Source organism: Mus musculus, chromosome 18, assembly GCF_000001635.26.
Source record: "Mus musculus strain C57BL/6J chromosome 18, GRCm38.p6 C57BL/6J".
NCBI lineage: Eukaryota > Metazoa > Chordata > Mammalia > Rodentia > Muridae > Mus > Mus musculus.
In genome coordinates this window covers 35,197,958-35,223,288 of record NC_000084.6, presented here as the reverse complement: position 1 = coordinate 35,223,288, position 25,331 = coordinate 35,197,958, and the positions used below count along the sequence as shown (strand labels likewise).

At 38.5% G+C, this 25,331-nt stretch overlaps 2 protein-coding genes across 4 annotated transcripts in view; one reads left to right on the top strand and one right to left on the bottom strand.

Moving 5' to 3' along the window:
- Nucleotides 1-25,331, bottom strand: part of Ctnna1 (catenin (cadherin associated protein), alpha 1) — a 135,875-nt gene that overhangs the window by 31,488 nt on the left and 79,056 nt on the right. For 2 of the 3 annotated variants that reach the window (XM_030250299.1, NM_009818.1), the window contains one exon: nt 1,144-1,224. In XM_030250299.1, the coding sequence (XP_030106159.1) occupies nt 1,144-1,224 (81 nt within the window). Of the gene's footprint in view, nt 1-1,143; nt 1,225-8,010; nt 8,226-25,331 lie in introns of those variants that run through there. The other variant, XM_006525548.4, reaches the window with a different exon arrangement.
- Lrrtm2 (leucine rich repeat transmembrane neuronal 2) lies at nt 8,265-14,286 on the top strand. The gene is made up of 2 exons (NM_178005.4): nt 8,265-8,696; nt 9,046-14,286. The coding sequence occupies exons 1-2, from the start codon at nt 8,693-8,695 to the stop codon at nt 10,587-10,589; spliced, it is 1,548 nt and encodes a 515-aa protein (NP_821072.1). The 5' UTR covers nt 8,265-8,692; the 3' UTR covers nt 10,590-14,286.

Genomic DNA, 25,331 nt, shown 5'->3' with positions numbered 1-25,331 from the left:
ACAAGCTTCAACACAGGACTGCAAGACCATGCTTCACACCACAGTCAGCACTTCAGCAGCAGAAGTCCAGTTTTCAAGACATTACCTATTTCTTTCCTTGGATCTTACAAAATTAAACAGGATTATAATACTATTCTCAATTGAGTTGGCACATAGCTTTGGAATACATGTAATTGGCCTAATTAGTTAAAATTCAATGAAAAAAAGGAGCAAGTTTCTGGTTTATCTATAAAAGTTACCACACTATAAACGTTTAAATTTTATCTTTCCAATCACTGTTGACATTTGACCCACCATAGATTTTTATATCTGCTATGAGCAATAAACATTTCTACTAATTCTTGAAAACTATCTAAATTCTCACCATAACTTAAATCTTAATATGTTATGTATTAAAGTACATATTTAGTCAACTCTATATTACTTTAAAAACTTTAACAAGCTGGGCAGTGGTAGCGCACGCCTTTAGTCCCAGCACTTGGGAGGCAGAGGCAGGCAGATTTCTGAGTTCGAGGCCAGCCTGGTCTACAGAGTGAGATCCAGGACAGCCAGGGCTACACAGAGAAACCCTGTCTCGAAAAACCAAAAAAAAAGAAAAAAAGAAAAAAAAAAAAGGACCTTTAACAAAATATAATTTTAAAATGTTAATGAGATTATATATCATTAAAGGAACAGATTTTTAAATTTAGTAACCTGAAAAATTCAGTATCTCCATCATTACTGCACTTAGATAAAAAGACACTTCTACCAGTGGAAACAAACTGACAACATGTAACAGAATGGGCAGACCCATGAGGAGCTGGAATCTAGTGTATGGAAGTCAAGACAAGATCCTTTGAGGTTACTTCCACAGAGCCCCAAGTCATCTTAAATTGATTTTCCTGCCTATACATCCTTTTCTCACTGGAGCTAATTCATTCAGTCCACCCCCAAGGGAATGTAATAGTCTACATCCCTCTGAGATTTTTTTTTTAGACATTAATAAGCTTATTAGCAATAGAACAGAAAGAGTCACTTTTCTGTGAAGATTTACCCTCTCCCTTAATTAAAAATATAAGCCTATGTTTATTAGATTTTTAATCAAAACTAAAGCTGAGAACTTAGGAAATACAATTAACCCCCGCCCCCTATTTTTCAGCTTACCTGTCTACGCAAGTCCCTGGTCTTCTTGGTCATTTTATCTATTGCAGAGTTGAGTGCATCACTTCTTTCTTTACGTCCAGCCTGAAGAAACAGATGCTCATGTGAGTACTTTACAAGGAACCTAATGACAGTCTATATTTAGTGTTAAAACTATGTTGAATAAAAGAAAAAACAAGTAAAATGGGCGTTAATTTTTTTTTTATTATTTGATTTCTATATATAGGGTGTCTGAATATGACTGTGCATCCTGTGTGCGCTGCTGCCCATGGATATCAGAAGAGAGAGTTGAGTCTCCTGGAACTGGATTTTGAGCCTCCTTGTGGGTGTTAGGAACTAAAGCCAGGTCCTATAGAGCAGCCACTGCTCCTCACCGCTGAGCCATCTCTCTAGCCCCCCTTGGCAAACACAAACAAAACAACCCCCCCCCCCCCCCCAGAGCTGAGGACCGAACCCAGGGCCTTGCTCTTGCTAGGCAAACACTCTACCACTGAGCTAAATCCCCAACCCCCAAAACAATTTTTAATTCAAAGTTGGAAAACATACAATGGGAGTGTTTATATGTGACTTCACCTAAAATGTGATCTTGTACCACTTAGACTCATTCATCTGGCTGATCACTGAATCTACAAGTTTTTCTAAAAGAGACAAAAGATACTTGAGGAGCATGGAAGGGTTTAGCAAGTTTGGAATTCATAGTGAGATCCCATCTCCAATAAACATCTCAATTCAAAGTTCAGCATACAACCAGTACCAGTTCTTCTAGTGCACAAACAAGAATACGTTACACCTGATGCTGACAGTAACTAGATGCTTTCAGAACAAAGCTGCTGAGGAAATAGCTAAGTATATACAGTGCTTGCATACAATCTTCAGAAACAAATAATCTAGCGTAGCAGTGGCACCCCGGTAATCCCAGCACTGAAGAGGTACGGAGAGGTAGATCTGGGTCTTTATGACCAGCCAGCCTAGCCTAACTGGTAAGCACAGGTAGGTTCCCATGAGAAATTTTGTCCCCCAAAACATGGTGGGTGACTCCTGAGGCTGACCTCTTGCTGTTATATGTACATGTACAAACAGACACACGTATGTTACACATTCAAAATTTAAGTAAAAAGTGAAATGTAAAGAAGCAAAAGATGGCTCTTGATACTAAATGGCAAACAGGTTTTATTTCTTGAATTAAAAAAAAAAATTAGAACAAGTTATGAGAGCATATGCCTTTACTCTCAGGACAGAAGCAGGCAGATCTCTGTGAGTGGTCCACTTATAGCTACACAGTGAAACACGCTCAAAGCAAAAAAAAAAAAAAAAAAAAAAAAAGATGAGAGAAGGCAGAGGAGGGAGGTGAGGAACACATAGACATGGGACAAGGGGGCCAATCTTCACAAGCCAGCCACCTTGGTTTGTTTGCTTCTAAGATTCTTTTTTAAGATTTTACTTATTTTTATTTTATCTATATGAGTGTTTTGTCTGAATGCATGCTGTATGCAATATGAGTGTCTGGTACCCACAAAGGCCAGAGGAGGCATCAGATTATCTAGAACTGAAGTTAATGGTGGTTGTCAATTGTAATGTGGGTGCTGGGAACTAACCTGAGCAGCAAGTGCTCTTCACCACTGAGTCATCACTGATTTATCCAGGCTGGCTAGATTTAGAAAAGCCAGCCTCAGGGATTCTCCTGTCTCCATCTCCTCAGTTCTAAGACAATGAAAGTGTACCATCACATCTGGGTTTATTCATGCATTCTGGGAATCAGCCTGAGATCCAGGTCCTTAGGCCGTTTCCCAAGCTCTAAAACAATACATTTGAAAAGTGAGATGTGGGTTTGGAGAGATGGCTCAATAGATAAATAAGAGCACTAGCTGCTCTTCCAGAGGACCCTAGTTCAAATCCCAGAACCCACTTCGTGGCTTTATGTAATTCTAGTTCCACACCATTTTCTGGTCTACAAGGGCACCGAGTATACAAGTAGTACAGAGGTATATGTAGGCAAAACACCCATTCACAGAAAATAAAAAATTTCAAGTTTTAAAGTAAGATGTATTGTTAATAACATTATATGGCTCAAATGAGAATGGTTTGTAAAATGTTTTTTAGACCTTCTATGCTAAGCTTAATATAATTGTACTGAATAGGAAAGAAAAAAAAAACCACACACACACACACACACACACACACACACACACACACACACACACATTTGACACTTAGAAATGACTACATCAGCATCTCTTCAGATCAGGGGTTGGAATTTGACCAAGTAGTAAGAACTAACCAGAAACAAAGAGATCAATCAAAAGCAAAGGAATAAAGGCCCTAAGCATAGCCAGCTGTATCACTGGAAATACGAGAAGACATCTGTGTATTAAACTATTAATAGGAAATATATTAAAAGTTTTTTCACAAGACAAATGTGCCTCTTTCTGTAACATGCTACTAATAGCTGGAGAGAAACAAATGAAGAAGGACTTTAGCCCAACATTATCTTTCTGAGTGCTCTGAAAACACTCGGGTATGGGTGTGACGTCAGCACACAAGCCAGCAGGCAGACGAACATCTAGCTGTGTGTATATGACATCCCATTTATGTAATTTCATATTCTGCTCTTATCACCTGTTAAATGAGAATGCTGTCACCTTTCTGTATTCATCTTATTTCTATGGGTTATTAGAGTTTTATTATTTATTTTATTTATTATGTACATTACTTATGAACAAGCACTCATAAGCCATATCATATGTAGAGGTCAGAGGCCAACTTTTACAACTTGGTTCTCTCCTTTCATCTTGAGATCCAGTGATTAAACTTGGGCTGCTGGGCTTACACAGCAAGGACTTTCAAGCAGATGAACCACCCTGAAGGCCCGGGGTCTCATTCTTGCCCAATCCCCAAGTCCTCCTGTACCTCTAATAACATTAAGCAGTCTACTAACATTAACGCCAGAGTGGGGGAACCATTAACAACATGGATGCAGATATGAGAATTATTGTGTAGGTTTGCTCAGAGCTATCAATCAGAAAAGACCTCCGCTTAAGCCTAATTACTCACTGGTAACCTTAAGAGAAACCACCAGGATCTAAGACAAAGGTGCTGTGCTAGATAGTTTTATTTTGACTCAACACAAGCTAAAGCCATCTGAGAGGAGGGAACCTAATTTTAAAAATGCCTCCTTAAGATCAGATCATAGACAGGCCCAGAAGAAACTTTCTTAATTAGTGACTGTAAGTGGGGCCATCCTTAGCCTGGCGGTCCTGGGTTCTTTAAGAAAGCAGACTGAGCAAGCTGTTAAGTAGCAAACCGTAAGCAGCACTCCTCATGGCCTCTGCATTAGCTCTTGCCTTCATATTCCTGCCCTGTTTTTAAAGAGTTTCTGTCCTGACTTCCTTCAATGATGAACAGTGATATAGAAATTTAAGTCAGTAACTAAACCCTTAACTAAACCCTTTCCTCCTCAACTTGCTTTTTGGTCATGATGTTTCATCACAGCAACAGAAACAGTAACTAAGACAGATGTCCAAAAATTACATCCAAATCAAACTGACCTAATAATTTCAGTCTCAGAATACTCCTCAGATATTCAAGTACTGACTCTTTTAAAAAAAAAAAAGTCTCTTTAAAGTAAATGACCTAAAAATCCATCATTGTTTCTAGCCACAACTGGGAGGTGTTCATATACATTTCTTTCAGAATTTTTTCCCCAAGCTGAAACTCAAAGGTTGGGCTCATTGACCTCATGACAGTTTAATCAAACCTCAGTACCCAAGAATGTTCTCAAATTGGGTAGAAAGATTTACCACAATGCTGTGTAAAATTGCACCCGTGACGTGATTTCCGAGATTACGCTGACACAGGACACCCATTCTAAGGTACAATAGCACCACACACTTTGTCAATTCTCTCTTTGCTAATCTATCCCCAAAACCAATTTGTCTTGTTCCTGTAGGAACAAAGTCTATGTATGCCTCAGTCAAGGAGGGTTGGTCAGGCCAGGACGGGGCGGGCGGGGGTGGCATTGCCACTCAGCACTCAGGAGGCAGAGGCAGAAAGACCTCTGTGAGATAGAAGCCAGCCTGGTCTACAGAGAGACAGAGTTCCAGGGCTGCCAGAGCTACAGCAACAAAACCAAAACCAAACAAACAAATACCCTATCTGACTCTTCTAGAAAGTTCTAGACAGAGTGCTTAAGTCAGTGTTTCTTTGTTGTTGTTTTTGTTTGTTTGTTCATTTTTGGTATAACAAGCAAGTTTAGGGTTCCAGTCATCATGTAAAATGTAATGAGAATATAACACACATTCATCTCTACCACTTACTATCTGAACACTAAGCTTGATGAAAGTTAGAGATTAAGGAGTTAAAGAGTACTTGCTGGGGCTGGAAAGGTGGCTCAGCAGTTAAGAGCATGGACTGCTCTTCCAGAGGTCCTGAGTTTGATTCCCAGCAACCACTTGGTGGCTCACAACCATCTGTTACTTGCTGTTCCAGACGAGAACCCAGGTTTAGTTCTTAGCATCCACATAGTGGATAATAACCATCTGTACAATTTTAGAGGATTAGACACCCTCTTCTAACCACAGTGGGCACTAGGTACACTCATTTGCTCTGTTTTGATCCTTGGTACTACAAAAGTTAAGTAAATTACTTAATTTAACTTAAAAAAAATTCCCAGAGAATGTTGTTTCTAAGCTTCTGAAACCAATACATGCTAGCCCCTTTAAATTTAGCCAACTGGGTCAGACTCCACTAAAACTAAAAGAGATGCTAACTATGAGATTAGTGAGTATCTATCCCTAATTCTAGTCTGTGTAAAATGGCTCTGTATAGCCCACATAAGAGAAAAATGTGTTTAAATCAAATGTTATTCAAAATAGAAAGGGAGAAAACAGTAAGGGCAACCCCAAAGATGGCTGTGTCAAAAGAAACAAGGTCTGCTATACAGAAAAGGAATGAGTGTACTAGGGTGGTACTAGGGAACAGCCATCAGCAGAGGGAAAAAATTTAAAAATGTAGGCCACATAACTTTCAGTCTGTGTGTCAATGAGACTTAAGGACAGTTTTCACTATTTTTGTTTTGACCTTTGTAGTACAGAAAGAAAAGCCCCTCATGCTAAGTTTAAGTATCCTTCTGCCCCAAAAATCTATGGAAGATTCAGGTGCATCAAGCCAAAATTTATCGCTAAATTATGGCTCAGGGCAGAAAATAACTCTAGCATGAAGAAAAGTAGGGTGTCACATGATCCTGCCACCCAAGAACAAATTCCAAAGTATACATGTCCCGAACTAGAAGTTATAAAATAACAGAATGCTGACACTACTTAGTGTAACCAGTATTTCTTTCTGTTTTAATCAATCATGTTTGCTAGTAAGAAAAACAAAAGATTTTTCTAAAACTTAAGATCAATTGAGAGCTCATTCCTGAGAGTAGGCGTAACTTTAACTTGGCTGGCGAATGGAAGCGCACTGTAGTCTGACAAAGTCTGTACAGCCTTCCCTCTCTCCACCCTTCGAAGGTATCACGTGTGCAGTGTGATCCGAAGACTGTGCTGACCCATCAAAGCATCGCTGCTGGCTTCTCTACCATCCTGTCTAGGCATTCATTGCCTTCAACAAACCCCTTACACTTTGAACACATCTTGGGGTCACTTTAGAAGAACTAAAGAAATGCATATTTACATTACTAGATTTTCCAGAAAATTTTTACACTTGACTCTAAAGGACCTTAGAGACTTCTAGTCATTATCAGAGTAGCCATATTCCAATGCAGAAATTATATCTCTTTGTATAATGACTTCTTAAAATTCACCTGTGGGATGGACTCCTCAGAAGATCACAGGCCAGTGCTGTGCTTGTCTCACAGATCTCATCAATAGCTTTGAGATTTCTGCTCTCAGATTTGAAACCAGGCTCACTAAGAGTAAGTGGTAATAGTACGGGGAAAATAAGTTCATGTAGTCAGTTCACGAGACAAATATGTTTATAAAAGGCAATTCCTTAGGCTGGCCTGAAAATATAGCCCTGATTCATGCTAGACACATGCATTTATATAACACTAACCATAAACATTCATGTCTGAAAAGTTATCTAACAGGGAAGCAAGAGTTGTCAAGCAAAAACAACCAAAACAAAATCCTACTCCAATATTAATGTCCTTTCATATTCATGAGAATTCAACAAGAGCTGATATGAGAGTCAGTCAGTTCATAAATGTGCCAGTAAGAGATAGTGTGCAAATGCTATTTTGATGTTACGACACCCCAATCTCAACAGTAACTGTGGCTTTTAGCCAAGGAGTAGGTGAGATGCTGAAGTAGAAATCCTGAAGACTGTCAAAATCCAGGCACACTGCAATACTTGTCCAGAATTGTCTCTGTCCCACTGTTACCATCTGGGTCACGTGTATAAACATCACGGTTTCTGTCAGTCTGCTCCTCTCCTCTGGTAGGACATCCAAAGATCTAGCACCGTTTTCCAATCAGTGTGGTAATAAAGCATTGTTATATAATAAGCAGAAAAGGATTCGAGGTCCCTTGAAATTCTCAATGGAGGGGGGAAAAAAAGCCAAAATTGTTTCTTTTGGAAGCTATTCATCTTTGTTGTGTTTTATAATGTTAAGTTCTTAATGACAAAGTAACTAAGCCCACTGAGTTTACCAACACAGTCAGTCACACTTTGCTTTTTACCAAGCATGACAACAAGGCAATTGAGTAGCTTTCCAAACTACCAGAGCAGAGGCGTACCTTGTATAGGCTGGCATTAAATCAGCACTTCATAAATCAATCGTGCCCATTTAGATGATCTCTATGCAGAATCGGCAGTCTAACACTAGCTCTCACACGCATTAGAAATCATCACTCTGCTAGTCCAACTCACTGTTCAGATGGGTCTTCTTGAATGCAGCATTTATTACAACCTCATTGTTGCTTCCTACACTGAAGGAATACCAAATTCTCAAATCAGGAGTTCTTCTTTCTCATCTCTTGTAAACAGGGGGTCTTGTAACGCCCCTGACACTGTTACAAAGCACAGTGCTTTTAACAGTAAAGCTTCTGGAAAACCCAAACAAAAGACACGTCACCCGGTGACGTCAGCCTATATACAGTGCTGTGTGGTCGCAGCACATAAGCAAATCCATTCTTGTGCCGTTTCTCGGAAAAGCTTTTCAGTAAATGCACTCATGCTGCTCCAGAAGCTCTTCTCTGCAACAAGCCGCCCATCTGCCATCAACAAGTTAAGGCTGAGAGAACTAACAGCTGCGGGAAGGAAAGCCGGGAGCTCTGACGATCGGCAGTAATCAGGAGGAGGAAATTATTAACTTATAATCAAAGCCGGTTTAGGGGATCAGAGCACAGGGAAAATGACACCAGTGCTTTCCAGAGGAATATCCTAAGGGAAAAAACAATTCACCCTGATAGACTTGAATTTTACTTGAAAAGCCTGGGGCACAGAAAACAGGAAACTGGTCAAAGGCTCCTGCATGTTAGAGCCTTTTACAGACTCACTGCGTTGAGTCTGACAACCTCGACTGAATGCAGCCTCCAATGTGCTCAGAAGAATGGGTAAGTCCATGCATTTCTATGGCTTGTTCAATCAAAGAGGAATCACGCTTTTATAAAAATAAGCCAGTGAATTCCCATCTTATGATGCAAATCACTTGGTTCGGGATTTTAAGATTTATGTAAATGCATATAACATTTTTAAAAGGGACATGTTTTAATCTCTCTTATACATGGTTTAAGTTGTGTTCCAGTCTACAAACAAGGTTAATTTTCTGCAGTAAATGAAAAATGTTATATGCAGTGAAATCTTTCATTATGATGTTACATTTTGTTGTTGTTTTTAATATAGCCCCTGTGTCCTGCTGAAACATATCCTATCTTCTTGTTTTTCTTAAATTATATTCTGCAGGCTTACATTTCAAGTGGCCATTAGGGGCCCCTATGCTGGCAGCAATATATGCAATGAGTGTGGTATTAAAAATGCTGCCTGCCCTGGGTATGGCGTGTCCACCTAAATGCCGCTGTGAGAAGCTGCTATTCTACTGCGACTCTCAGGGCTTCCACTCAGTGCCAAACGCCACAGACAAGGGTTCTTTGGGTCTGTCCCTGAGGCACAATCACATCACAGCGCTTGAAAGAGATCAATTTGCCAGCTTCAGTCAACTCACCTGGCTCCACTTAGATCACAATCAAATTTCCACAGTAAAAGAAGACGCTTTCCAAGGACTGTATAAACTAAAGGAGTTAATCTTAAGTTCCAACAAAATATTCTACTTGCCAAACACAACTTTTACCCAACTGATTAATCTGCAAAATTTGGACCTGTCTTTTAATCAGCTGTCATCTCTGCATCCTGAGCTCTTCTATGGCCTTCGGAAGCTGCAGACCTTGCATTTACGTTCCAACTCCCTGCGGACTATCCCAGTACGCCTGTTCTGGGACTGTCGTAGTCTAGAGTTTCTGGATCTGAGCACAAACCGTTTGCGAAGTTTGGCTCGAAATGGATTTGCAGGATTAATCAAACTGAGAGAGCTTCATCTAGAGCACAATCAGCTGACGAAGATTAATTTTGCTCACTTCCTCCGGCTAAGCAGTCTGCACACACTCTTCTTACAATGGAACAAAATCAGCAACTTGACGTGTGGGATGGACTGGACCTGGAGCACTTTAGAAAAGCTAGACCTAACTGGAAATGAAATCAAAGCCATCGACTTGACAGTGTTCGAGACCATGCCTAATCTTAAAATACTTCTCATGGATAACAACAAGTTAAACAGTCTTGATTCCAAAATCTTAAACTCCCTGAAATCCCTCACGACCGTTGGCCTCTCTGGCAATCTGTGGGAATGCAGCCCCAGAGTGTGTGCTCTTGCCTCCTGGCTGGGCAGTTTCCAAGGTCGGTGGGAGCACTCCATCCTATGCCACAGCCCTGACCACACCCAAGGAGAGGATATTCTAGATGCAGTCCACGGGTTTCAGCTCTGCTGGAATTTATCAACCACTGTCACTGCCATGGCTACAACTTATAGAGATCCAACCACTGAATATACAAAAATAAGCTCGTCGAGTTACCATGTAGGAGACAAAGAAATTCCAACTACTGCAGGCATAGCAGTCACTACAGAGGAACACTTTCCTGAACCTGACAATGCCATCTTTACTCAGAGAGTAATTACAGGAACAATGGCTTTATTGTTTTCTTTCTTTTTTATTATTTTTATAGTGTTCATTTCCAGGAAGTGCTGCCCTCCCACTTTGAGAAGAATTAGGCAGTGCTCAATGATTCAGAACCACAGGCAGCTCCGATCCCAAACACGACTCCATATGTCAAACATGTCAGACCAAGGACCGTATAATGAGTATGAACCCACCCATGAAGGACCTTTCATCATCATTAATGGTTATGGACAGTGCAAGTGTCAGCAGCTGCCATACAAAGAATGTGAAGTATAATATCTACCCATCATCAAAAATCACATCAGATAAGTAACCTATTTTACATAGTAGGGGCTAAATACATATCTAATTTTTACCAATGGTGACATTAAGCCTAATTTTCCAAACCAAGTGGAGACTTGAGTTTTTGAAGTGTTAAAGTATTTTTAATTTTTTAATGAAAACATATTTTAAGTGTTAAGTGAAGCAATGCTCACATTAATTTGCACTCTTGTTGGAAAGTCTAAATGCTTACTTCAATATAAAACATTTCATGTATGTAATTATATACAACTGTATGTAAACATTTGCGCTAAGGTCTCCATATGTTTTTTGGTTTTTTTTTTTACTGAAAACAGTTCCAAAAGATGCTACTAAACAAATATAGGTAGGGACAAAAACCTGTTTGATTATTATTCTCCATCCTATGGACCACAACTGGCTTCCTACTTAAGAAGGAGACAGCAAAGTTCTCTTGTAAGATAATGTGGTATTTACTCAAATTATAATTTACTGCCAGTATAAGAAGTAGACTTACATGTGTGCTTAAGACTGGTAAATATTAAACGTTATTCTTTCAGTTTGGCTTGGCTTAATAAACATTATCTAAGTTACATCATGAAACCAGCACCTTTTATATAACTCTAATAAAACTGGGTGACTCTTTAATATATTTCAACAATAAATCCAAGCAATTATAAAAAGATCTCATTATAATAAATCAATACTAAATAACTATGCTGACTTCTTATACAACTCTAGTTTGACTTATAATGGACATGCTGATTTTTGTGGCATTTAGCCTATTATTTTAAACTAGTATTAAATTCCATTTTACTAATTAACTTACTAAATCCTCTATTATGTAAAAATTTGCATTTGGGAAAGAGAAAAACTGAGTCAACTTAACAATCCTGATATACTCCATCCAGTTTGAAAATACATCCCCTCTCATGATTAAAGATGCCTTGACAAACTGTTTAAGCCTCTTCCTTCTGCCTTTTTCTGATCTTTAAACTTCAAAGATCCAAATTAAAAATAATTGGCTACTAAAGGTGCCTAACCCTGATTCTTGTTATATTATAAAAAACACAAAAAAATTACTTTCAAAATATGATGGTAAAGCTTGCCCTTTAATAAAGATACGCATTTATATGAGTAGCTCCTTCTGAGACAGGACCAATTTCCGAGGCAAACCTTAAGGCAGAACTCCTGGCATTGCCCTGCCGTCACACAGCAGCAAGTGAAGGCAGAGTGAGTGTGAGGGGTTAAGCCCAGGGAAAGACTTTGAGTGTGGCTCTCAGGTTAGTGGAAGTAACTAGGCAGCAAACGTGATCATGTACAATTTGCACCAAATAAGTGATGCTCAGGGATCTGTATGGTGTGGAAGGAGACTCTACAGTGTAAATACGAACACTCTAATCACAGTAACAATTGATAATGATGCCACATTTTTCATGAAGAACCACAAGTGTTCAATTCTGACTTCTTTAAGGCAAATGATGGCATACTGGGGAATTAGACTCAAGTTACCAATTCACATAGAATTTTTTTTCTACAAAGATGGCTCCACATATAGGAGAAAACAGAAAATCATTACTTTGATTTCAGAAAGGAAAAGAAAAGAAGCATTTTTATGTGGAAAAATATGTAAGTCCATAACGAAAGTCACTACTCTAACACAGTATCCTGCATTCAAGACTTATTCTCTCCCCATGATTGGACTGAAAACGTTACTATAGACCTAGATTCAATCATAATTGTTTTCCTTTAGCACTGAAAAATATACCCACATTTCAAATCTCTTAACAAAAAGAAGATAATAGTCAGGCTTCAGTGAAATATGCTCTTTGTATTTCTTATGCTGGGTGATCAGTCTAGCAAAGCCTCAGAGCATCCCGGTTCGGCTGATCTTGAGTGGCAAGCATTCCCTCTCCTGATACAGCAGAAGCTCGGTTCGTCTGAGCTGAGACAGATGCTGGCTTTCCAGCACAGAGCACAGCACACTGCTTCCCCACCGAGGAGCTGCATCAGAAGCCCTATTACAAATGAGCTCCGTGGTCTAGGATTTAACAACTCATTTATCATGGTGACCACTGCCGTTTGCCAGGTGATGGACAGCTTGTTCACAATTCAGTTTTGAGCATGCAAGAAGACTCCATCGGCCCTAAACGATGAGTGGTTTTCATCATTTCAAATCACAAGCAAAATTAATTTAAACTGTGAATTAAAAAGTAAGAAATAGTAACTAGGAGCTCCAATTAATCCTAAAGAATTAGTAAAGTGGACTGTAAGTAGCAGAGCAAGCCACTTAGCATCCGAGGGAGAACAGTGCCAAGAGCCATCAAGGCAAACTACTAGGGAGGGGGGAGGGGCATATTTTTTCCTCCTACATTTTTGGTAATGGTAGTGCCAACCAGGTATTTTCCTTTCTCAGTTAAAGCACAGATTGCCATTTCTAACTGCCTACAGAAAACAAGGCTGCATTTAGTTGATATGTATTTGTATTGCAGTATCTGTGCTACCAACTGGCCAGAGTAGCAAAACCATATATGGTTCCTAGTCATAAAAGTGAGGGCTTTGGGTGGGGTTTTATCTCTTAAGCATTACCACTCAACTTTCCCTCTCCCCCATTTTAAAATCTAGTGAAAAATCAGAAAATAATTTCTCAGAAAAATGAAATGTAGCTAGGAATTTAAAATTAGTTTGCAACTACAGTTACTTATTTTTGTAGCCTACAGGGAATTCAAGCTTACCTTTCTAAAAAGAGTGGGCTGGTAAATCTTTAAATAAAAAAAAAAAAATCACACAAAACTCATATTACTGGCATCAAAAAACAAACACTATTTTTAAGCCAAAAAAAATTGTATTACCACATGTAATTTCTTAATGAGTCAAAGTTAATTTCTGTACTAATTCAATGAATGGAATTGACTAAACTTCCTAATTCCACACTAATTATTAAAACCCATCTGCTTATTATAATGCTAGTCACCAAAAGCTAAACTCCATCTTTCCAGTAAAAGCAAGCTCTATGTAGCACTAGTCTGAATTCTGAGATATCAAAGTTTTATTATTTTCTTAAGTCATACTTTCTACACATAGCTATGTAAGGGTGGAGCTAAAAATTTCCCCTCTCTCTATTATATATATATATATAAATAAATAGATAATTTTTAGGACTATTTTAACAGTTAAATTACATGATAATTTTCCTAATACAGCAATCCAGTAACAGCACTATCTCAAGTATGTTTTGGACATAATTTTCATATATTCTCAGTTAAAATGCTTGAATCAGAAAAGATGTTTTTAAAATGATAATATGGGCCATCTATAGATAAGCATTTCTTTGGCTATCCTGGGGCAAACTCATAGCGCCCGAATAAGGCCAAAACCAGAAAACGACCATTCACCCTTTCATTCTGCCATTGCAGACATTTGGAAACATCTCCAACTTCTTGAACTAATCTTTTCTTCCTTCAGTTTTAAAATCAGTATGATACATGGAATATTTGGTGAACCTGTGAACACTGAGACTGCAAACTCAAAGAACAGTCCAAACACATTTGTTCAATTACCTTTTAGAGCCATGGGGGGAGGGTTGTTGGGGGATAGGAAGAAAATACTATTATACAAGGAATTGGGTTGGTGGGACTATAGTACAGTGTACAGAAAAGTTTTGTTATTAAAATTGTGTATACTGTAAAAAAAACCCGAATGTCTCCTTTGTTTATAATTTTCTCCTGAAACCTGCAAGTGCTGACAGGAGAAACCCAAATAGGCATTTGTGACAGAAGTCAAATGAACAGCTGTCATGACCATGCTGCTTTTCAGTGTCAAATGTGTTTGCTGACAAAAGGGCAGCTAATCATCCTATCTATGAAGGAAGGGGAAGGGGGTACGCACAACACACACAACAAACCACACTAAAGCCAGCAGCCAAGCCTTAACAACTGGGTAGAAAGTAGGGCTCATAAGCCCTGGGGTTGGTTGCTACTCTCAATTCTTCACGTACAATACATTACCCCAACCTGAAACAGATGAAACCTGGACTTAATAAACAGGCACTTGGCCTCTACTTCAGTGGACAGATGCCAGGATCATCTTGCATTATCACTCCTGAAGTCTGTAGGTACTAACCATGTTAGGACTGTAAGGCTCACTGTACCCCAGATACTGGCTCAATAGGTACGGATGAGGAAAGGAAAGATTGTTTTACTGGTGTATTCTGTTTGGCTTGAATACCTACTCAGACAGAATGCTATGCCTAGGCTCTGTAAGGCAGAAACTACCTTGCCTTCTAGGTACCAACTGCCATGAATGATCACAGTTCTTGTGTGAACCTCCTGCTTCTCCAGCCCTAAGGCTGACAGAGATGACATCCACTAGGACTTGAGGAGTTTGGATCCCAGCATCCACAAAACAAGCCAAGCATGTTATATGCATGCAATAAGTATCTTAAACACCTGTAACTCCAACCCAGAAGTGGGAAGAGATAGGATCACTGGGGCTTGCTGGCTGTCCTAGCCACAAACCATTAGGTTCAGGAATAACCGCCCCACGTCCCCCAAAGAAGTTAAAGGCAGAGTGACAGAAAAGGACAACCACAGCCTCTTCTGGTGTGTGTGTGTGTGTGTGTGTGTGTGTGTGTGTGTGTGTGTGTGTGTGTGTGTGTGTTTGCGCGCACATGTGCGCGTGCCTCTGCATCACCTTGTATACCACTACTGAAGTATGGACCCCTCCACATATGTGTACACACCTCTCCTTTCCAACAGTCAGTGATTCTTCCCCATCAGAGGCTATGAGTTCTCATGGCAGAAACTCAGTAATTACTGAGGGTAGAGGAAGGAAACACAACGCACACACACTTTTATATCAAGAATAACTGCGAAGAATAACTGTGCTGACACTAGCTACCATCAGTAATGGTGATTTTACATTTTACAAAAGGAGCAAATCTCCATACTTTATGGAGCTAAAAAATACAGTTTATAAATATAATTCTCTTATAATCTTAAAATCCCCATGTAGTTATACCTGACTTCTCTATCAGTTGTTTTAAGACATAACTACAGAATTTTCAAGTTCCCATTGCAATACAGAGAAGGTATTTCTATCAAGGGTATTTAAAGTGGTTCCCACCCTTTTATAAAAATGTGTCTGACCAACCAGGTGGAAGTCTCTCCTTGGACAAAATATACCACAAATTATCTTTACAGAGGAAGAGGAGAAAAGGATGCAGCGTGTAACTATTCTAAACAGCTTTCCCCATTCAAGTGTGACCTTCCTCTCCCCAGTTGTTTTAGAAAAATGTGTATGCAAATCTTTAACCTCCCTTCACTATCTAAGACAGCAAAACATCTCGAAGGCAAGTATGAAGAATCTTAACCTGGGAAGCCCATGAATTATGCCCTCTATGGCCCCAACCCAGTCTGCCAACAAAGCCTACGGCCTCAAAGGAATCTGCAAGAAATCAGCATTTAGGAGCACCTGTGAACAACTTTAATGGCAAAGCCTAGTGACTCATCGTTTTCATAGGAACCATATTTTAAAACTGCAGAAACAATTCTCAATGCCTTTTTTACAAATTTCAAGAGCCTTTACCTAGAAGAACAGGGAGAATGTACAAAACGAATCACGGTTAAGGATGAACTACACTGCACAGTCATTACAATTGTGCTTGGAGCATAATTCCATTCTTTGACTGTGGTATTTATAGATAAAGTAAGGTTACCAAAGCTCCAAGTTGCTCTTCTAAAAATGATCAAATAAGAATCAATAGCCATCTATATTAGCCAATCTGTTTTATTATTTTGAGGGCCAAAACACTCTTGGGGGGGGGGGGGAGCGGGGATTACTGTCAGGTGGTAGTGGCCTTAAATCTCAGTACTCAGGAAGCAGGGATAGGCGGATGTCTGCAAGTTTGAGACTAGGCTGGTCTACACAGTGAGTTTCAGGACAATAGGACTGTTACACAGGGAAACTCTGTCTCAGAAAAACCAACCACCACCACCACTACCAAATAAGTAATTCCCATCAGGATACAGTTAAGTGATACAGCACTTGTCTAGCATGTCAGGGGGCTGCCTCTCCATCCCCAAAGTCTTAGCTGTCAAATAAATGAAGACCAACTGGTTGGTGCCCAGTACTTAAAAAAAGGCGGGGGAAGCATAATTTACAGAGATTAATTCTATAGGATCAAAAAGGTTGAATAAATTTCTATGTGCAGAATAGCTAAATTAGCTGTACAATAATTAAAAAGCAAAGATTCTTAATCCAAAAGGACCAGAAAACATTTCATAGTCTTCAAGAACCTTTAGAAATTAATACAATAGTATGTATGGTTACAAGGATTACACCAAGTCCTAGAGTGTTTTTAATAATCCATAATTAAGGATTAGGCAGCACTGTCAGAACAATGAAACAGTACTTGGCCTTGATCTTCCCAGGGAATAAAGCAACAAAAACAAACCAAGCTTTCATCTGGTAGAGAGAGGTGCAGCCAGGTAGAGGGTAAACCAGCAGTTTGAATGCCCAAGTAAAAGGATTACAAATGAGAGGCCGCTCTGGGCAGCATGACAAGATCTTAACTCAGAGCAAGCAATCAAAAAAAGAAAAGAAATACTGGTTTATATAGAGGAAAGACTTACATACAAAAGTCTGGATAAATGGAATCAGATGTAGAAACAATAAGGAAAAATGTTCCAGGAGGTTTTAGGAAATCAACAGACCTGTTCCTCAGGTCAGTTCTTGATAAGCAGCCTATTAGTTCATGCTCCATGCTTTGTAACTAGCCAATGCCGGAGCCCAGAAAGTCTACAAGAATAAGGAAATATTTCTTTATTTCTTCCTTAGTACATCTCAAATTATGTGTTCCCTACACATATACAGGATACCCAGTAAATATTTAAATAAATTTAAACTTCTATATTATTTTCATTTAGCTATTTTATTATTTATTCATTTAGAAACAGTTACATAAAGTCTATAAGAATAAGGAAATATTTCTTTATTTCTTCCTTAGTACATCTCAAATTATGTGTTCCCTACACATATACAGGATACCCAGTAAATATTTAAATAAATTTACACTTCTATATTATTTTCATTTAGCTATTTTATTATTTATTTATTTATTTATTTATTTAGAAACAGTTACATATTATGTAACTCTATGTAAAGTAGGCTAGCCTCCAACTCACAGAGATCCATCTACCTGCTTCTGCCTCTCAAGTACTGAGAGTAAAGACATGTGTCCATATGATTTTAAAGTAAAAATATGTCCCATAGCTCAGTGGTTGAATGTTTGCCTAGCATATCCAAAACTCTGGGTCTGTGTCTGAATACTTATGAAAACCCAAAGAGAAGCTTGTTTTGTGCATCATACCTAGTTGTGCCAATTACAATCTTAGTATTCTCCTTGACAAAGAATCTGTAAAATCTTGACTCATTTTCCCAGAAAGAACAAGTTTAAAACTATAAAACTACTACCAGCTGACCAGCCAGAGACTTTAACTTCAAACTTAGTCTGTCTTCCGACATGTGTTATGTTGCTGTAGGCAAGAACTCTTTCCGATTCCTACCCGTTTCTGTACTAATATCAAACCTAGGGCCTCAAGCACGCTGGGCAAGCATTCTAACGCTGAGCTACAAACCTAGTTTAAAATACTGGAGAAAACAACTTAAGAGGGGAAACTATTTATTTTGCCTCACGGTTTAAAGGACTTCACAGCGTGCTGCGCTGGCTTCATTGCTATGGGCCTGTGGTGAGATGAGCAGAACATCACAAGAGCATGCAGTAGAGAGGGCGGCTGGACTCCAGAGACAGGGACAGAGAACAATTATTATTCCAGAGCACTCCTACTGACCTACTTCCTACAGCTATCCCATCTCCTAGTTTCTACCACCTACCAAAAATGTCAGCCAATCACGAATCCATCAGATGGGTCAGTATTCATGATCTAATACCTCACAAAGCACCACCAGCTGGGAACCAAGTCAGTTTTATAGAAAAAAAAAAAAAAAAAAAAAAAGGAAACACAATTTCAATAATGACCTAAGCTATAGTGTTAAGAATAAAGTTGTATGTTGTCAAATGACTGAAATGTAGCAAAAGGTGGATGAAGGTATTTAAGTATGTGATTAGGTAAATGTACCAAACCTTAACAGACTCAAGAAAATGGATATATATAAGGCTATTCATTGTATTCTTTCAGCTTCTCTCTAAATGTTGGTGCTTTTATAATAAACTATTGAGGGCAGAAAATGATACTATTGTAATTCATAATATTAGCAACCTAATAGAACATCTCAACAAGCCATACAATGTTGCATGATAGTTAAAGACAGAATTCTAGAATCATTTGGTTCACAATGAAGCACTTCCAGTTTCTAGTTGTGGGATCTGACTGGACTGACATGCTTCAACAGTACCAAGTTCATACTTTCAAATAAGATCAAACAGGATATAGCTACTTAGTCCTGGCACACAGTGGGTACAGAAGGTTCCTTTATTATGTTTACACTAATGTTATTAAATATTTACAACTAATTCAACGAGTGCTTCCTCAATTTCTACTCTATGATTAGTATATAAAATTCACAGGTCTAGGTCACCTCCCCTCCAGAATTTATAGCTACTCAAAAATAAAACTAGTAACACTTAACAAATAATATAAGAGAATAAACCTGGAAAATATGGGAGGTGGTGAATCCCTCATCACTGAATCTCTCTGGCCAGCCAGACTAGCCAAACTGATTAAGTTTAGATAAAACTAGATACTGTATCAAAAAGTAAAACTCGAAGGTGCTGGAGAGATGGCTCAGCAGTTACGAGCACCTGGTACTCTCACAGAGGACCCAGGTTTGGTTCCCAGTATCCATGTGACAGCCTCCCAACTGTCTCCTTGCAGTTCCAGGAGCTCTGACACCTTTAGGGACCAGATAAACAGATAGTACACACATATACACTCATGTAAAAAAATTAAATCTTAAATAAATAAATCTGGAGAGCAACTGAGCAAAGATACCAGATAGAACTAACTCTCTGGTCTCCACATAAATGTGTTCACAGACAAAGCTGTATCCACACAGACATACACACCCATGTTAACAACATACTGTGAGAAGACAGACAGAAGGAATTAATGTGATAAATAACAAAAGGAAGGAAGAACATTTTTATACAAGAGAAACGAACAGGATGTTGAGGTACTGGGGTAAAATATTTAAGAAACCATTCACTTATCAAGATGTATCTAGGACATTCTAATTATTTTATGTATGAATGTTTAGCTCACATGTATGTACAGCCTGATATGCATGGAGACCAGCAGGGCATCAGACCCCCTGACACTGGAGTGAGCTACCGTGTAGGTGCTGGGAACTAAAACAAGGTCCTCTACAAGAGCAGCAAGTGCTCTTAACTTCAACCTTTTTCCAATCTTTATTGTTTAGTATTTAATTTTTTCTTAAATTTTGTATGCATGGCTCTGCATGTATGTCTTTATACCACATGCATACAGTGCCCAATGAGGCCAGAAGAGGATAATGGACCCCCTGAAATTAGAGTTACTACAGACAGTTGTAAGTGAACACGGCTTCAAACCTAGGTCCTCTGAAGAACAGCTTAATTGTTAAGCCATCTTTCCTGTCCCTGTTTGTTAATTTTTTAAGAGAACTTGGCATGTAGCTCAAGGGTGGTCTTCATTTCTGGTGCTTCTGCCTCCACTTCCTAAATACTGAGCTTATGGGGATGAGCCACCACACCCACCCCTAAATTAACTGCATGTTGATTATCCAGTTTAAAACTGCTTCCAGAAAAGACACATAAGCTCTAAGATATTTCCATATTTCCAGCTTTCTTTTACAGCTCTCATAAGGATATCCCACATGGAAAAGCAGAATAAATGTCTACTTTGTAAAATATGTGCTGGGACAAAGGTAAAGCTCTACCTTCCATTCTTTTCGTCTAGTAAAATCTATTGATTTCTATTTCTTACCCATGTGTTTTTATACTATTTCCAAATAAAGCATCAAATTCTTAGAACAATACCTTTCTGGCTCCCCAGTGTGATATAAATATTCAGTATGAACACAACACTACAAAGTAAAGATAACGTACTAATTTTGCTCTTTCTACAACTAGAAAATTTTGCTGTAAGGCTTAAAGTGTTATTCTAATATATAAGAGATATTAATGGCATCACTGTTATAAAATACAGTGAAACTACTATTGTTTTGTTTGTTTGTTTGTTTGTCTTTTCGAGACAGGGTTTCTCTGTGTAGCCCTGGCTGTCCTGGAACTCACTTTGTAGACCAGGCTTGCCTTGAACTCAGAAATCCACCTGCCTCTGCCTCCCGAGTGCAGGGATTAAAGGCCTGTGCCGCCGCCACCTCCCGGCGAAACTAATGGCTTTATTGGCTGTTCTTCCAACGGACTGGAGTTCAATTTGCAGCACCTACGTAACAGCTCGTCTGTAACTCCAGGTCTAGGAGAATCAAACGTTCTCTTGTGACCTCCATGACTACTGTATCTATGTGGTGGAGACATACATACAGGCAAAACTCTCACACATATAAAATACAATCATGTGTGTGCCTGCCAGTATAAATTTTAATAAAAGCCTTTATCTACCTCCCAACTAAACAGAAACTGAGACTAAACAATTGCATCTACATGCTACACTTCATAATAGCTACAAGTTTCAGAATTTAAAATCACTTTATTCCTTACTGAAATTTAACTCTGGTGGCTCTAGTTACTGTCATTATCAAATGCCTTCTTTTTCTTTACAAAATATGTATTTAGAAGTCATTGTCATTGTAGTGCCTCTTTAACAACTCAAAGAATAGTTTCCTCATTTTTCTTAAAAGTCAGTACTAGCTCACAACTCTAATTTCTCTATTTAGGCAAAGTAAAAATTCTTAGATGGGCAGACAGTAAAATTCTATTCTAATTTGAATTTAATCAATCCAAATGAGGAACACCCAACAGAAACCGCTTCTTACTGCTTTTGCCCCCTTTCAGAACTAGGTAAAAGATGCTTTGTGCGCAACCTGGAAGTAACAGGTTGTTGAGAACTTGCCTCACTTATAATCACTGAGGGACAAAAGGTCCCAATACCCCAGGCAACCTGGAACAAGCAACTTAGAACAGGTAATAGATACTCTAAGGCAGTGCTTCTCAACCTCCTAATGTTTCGACCCTTTAGTACAGTGCCTCATATTGTGGTGACCCTCAACCATGAAATTATTTTCACTGTGACTTTTTGTGATTTTCCTACTGTTATGAACATAATGTAAACATGTGTTTTTCCAATGGTCTTAGGCAACCCCTATGAAATGGTCATTTGACCTAAGAGGTTGAGAACCATTGCTCTATGGTCCAACCAAACCCTCTTCATCTCGGGTAGATGGCTCACCAAGGAGCAAGTTTTAGGGGAGAGGGGGATCCTCTTAGTTTAGTCCAGTATGAACTGCATTTTCTTTCATTTACTATTCAAGGGATTTTAATGGTTAATTGCAGTTCCCTACAGCCACAATGGTACCTGTGTTTAAGAAACAGAGGAGCTGGGCCCCTGCCCTGTCAAGCTCATGCATCTAGGTTAAAAGACAAGCCATGAGATTGGTCTTTGTGTGGACCAGTCTTGCTCTTCACATTCTAAACCCCAATATTTATTTTGCATTTGTCTGCTTCGTTTTTCTCTGAAATGATCAATACTTGTAAATGATCATAATTGATTCTGAAAACTATAAGGAGATCAATATACATTAGCAGTACTGAGGGAAAGCCATCCAAGAGTATGCCTCATAGAGTATTTCTTACTCTTATGCAGAATGGCATTATTATGTAAGCCCTTAGTACCCTTTCCACTGAACAGTAGTGACAGAGAATAAGGAAACCCCTCGCTAAAGAGAAGGAAACTGAAAAATGATGGAGACCTAATGGCATTTTTCTTCTATTAGAAAGCCCTAATGGGTCAAATCAGTTGTGCTCTAACAACCCTCTCTATATCCTACTTCCAATGCCCACATAAATAAGTTCCGGATTTTAGTTAACTGCAGTCTGAGAAGTTACCAAATTGTTCTTTCCTCTCCTCCCCTACAGCAGTTTTTCTTCGGTGATGCCTGGCAGTCTACTCATTCAGCATTTCATTCAGTCTTTCCTTGAAAACGCAAGAATTTACACTTTCTACTTATACTTGGGGAAGGGGAAGAGAACACAAGTGCACATACCCAAATGTATAAATCTAAGGTGGTAGAGAGTAGGGGCACAAAATGATCAAGATGAAACCCAGGTCATATCAAAGAGAAAGCCACTACTTAGCTCACTTCCAGTCATTTTTTCCTTTTTTTTAACCCATTTCATTATCTCCATTTTATTCTAGTACTGGCTGCTTATATTTGATGAGACAGACAGAGAACCACTAAGTTGAATGTATGTGTGTAGTCACACTCAATATTTCCAACTAGTACTTGTATAACCATAAATAATGAGCAGACAAATTCTGCCAATACAAATAGAAAAAAATTAAATAATAAAACTATTTACAGGCCAAGACAATGAGATGTCTCAGGGTTCTTATACACAGACACACACACACATACAAACACACACATACATACGCATGCACACACAAAAGAAAACACTATTTACATAAACAGAATCCTGCAAATGTGGTACCAATGAGAATTACAAAAGGAAGATTTATCTCACAGAAATAAAGTCTAAAAGCATCATTAAAACATCTATAACTGGGCTGCTTCTTCCAGCCATCCAGGTCAAATAATTTTGATCCAATTAAAATGGTCTATGTAAAAGAACTTTAAAAAAATTTAAAAATCTAAGTACTCAAAGTGAGGCAATTAATTACTACCTTGTATTCAACCATGACATTTTTCAAAGAAATCTATATTTGGAATATGTCAATTTATATGAAACCCATTTAATGTGACAATTCTTTCCTAGAAACACCAAGCTTAAAGTCCTTTTTCTTTTATAAAAGATGTATGAAAGCAACAGCCTCACATATACTTTTAATCTACTTCAGAATTTAACTACTTCCATGATTATATATTGTTAATCTCTACAATCAATCTGTTTCTCTCTGTGTGTCTGTGTCTCTCTCTAAGTAGCTCTGACTCTTGTAATCTAACTAGGACAGACTCGAATGTGTACATACAAGTAATCAAAGATGAGAAAGATGCTTTCATCACAAGCAGGAACTCCATTATCCATAAGACAAAAGATATACAAAAGTTCAACGTGTTGGTTTAAAATCTACCAACAAAAACAGTGAAAAAATATAAAATAAATGGCAGCTATTAGAGTAACAGCTGTAATATTCAACAGCTTCTAATAAAAAAAGCCCTTGTACTATTAGAAAAATGGAGCTAACTACAAGTAAGTACTTGACAGAACAGAAAGATCACATGGCACACAAACAAAATTGAAACAACCCCTCCTGTTAGAGAGAGCATGAAGGTTATTTTCTTATGCTGGTGGTACAATAGCCACTGAGCTTAGCACTTTGTGGAAAATATCCTTTCTTCCCCTCCCTCCCCAACTCAAACATCTCCATAAAAATAAAATTGAGAATCTTATATGTAAAAGTAAAGGAACAAAATATAAGGGTATATCTTTCAAGGTTGATCACTGCTACAGCATACACAATGCTTTAAAACAATTTAAAAAGCAAATGTTCATTAAAAAAGGTGATCGTTAAATAATGTATGACAAAACCACACTCTGAATTAAAATAATACACTTTTAATCAATTATAAGTAAACCCAAACTCAGCAATAAGAATGAGGCTTTAAAGTCTTCTCAAGACCGGAGAGCTGGCTTGGAGGTCAAGGGCACTTGTCATTCTTGCTGAGGACCCAAATTTGGTTCCCAGCACCCACAGGTGGTTTACAACCATTCATAACTGACAGCAATCAGGGATCCGACTGCCTCTTCTAACCTCCATGGGCACCAGATGCACACATGATGCATATACAAAATATAGGAAAAACACTCATGCATATAAAGTAAAATAGGCAAATCTTTAAAAACAAACAAAACCTACCTTTTCTATGAAGTGCTTTTAAATAATAACATGCAGGATTGTAAGCAATGATATCATTCATCTTAATTAAGAGAACATTTATGTCAAATGGGGGAAATGATTATAGTTTTACATTCTGGGAAAACTAAGGACTTATCATGTAAATGGAAAAAAGTATGGAAAGTACTCATGCCAGATTGCTAACAACAGTGTCTGAGCGGGGAAAGAATGTAAGAGAGATGTAGGTTAAGGGAAGAGAATGGAAGGATTCCAGAAGACTCTTGGTGGGAAACCAGACATGGCAGTAATATACAGCAGGGAAGAACAAGATCCCCAAATGAAGACTGAAGACGGCAGGCTAGAATGCAGCTCAGTAGTCAAGCAGTTCTGGCTAACACACACAAAGCCCTAGATTTGGTATCTAGCAACACAAAAAGATAAAGAAAGGGGAGAGGGTTAATGTAGTCTTTCCTTTCTCTCAGTTTGCCTATGCCGTGTTCATAACAAAACATGTTTTTTGAAATCCTCCTAAATCTTGACTTCCCAGACATCACCAGTGAGATTTATACTGCATGTTTTTATACTGATAGCAGCTGGCACATGGCATAAAGTACCTTCTGTTGATATAAACTTCTTTCTCCTTAGAGCATAGCACCCAAATTCTATGATGATTTTTTTTTTCAGAATCCCTTAGAACAAATATAAA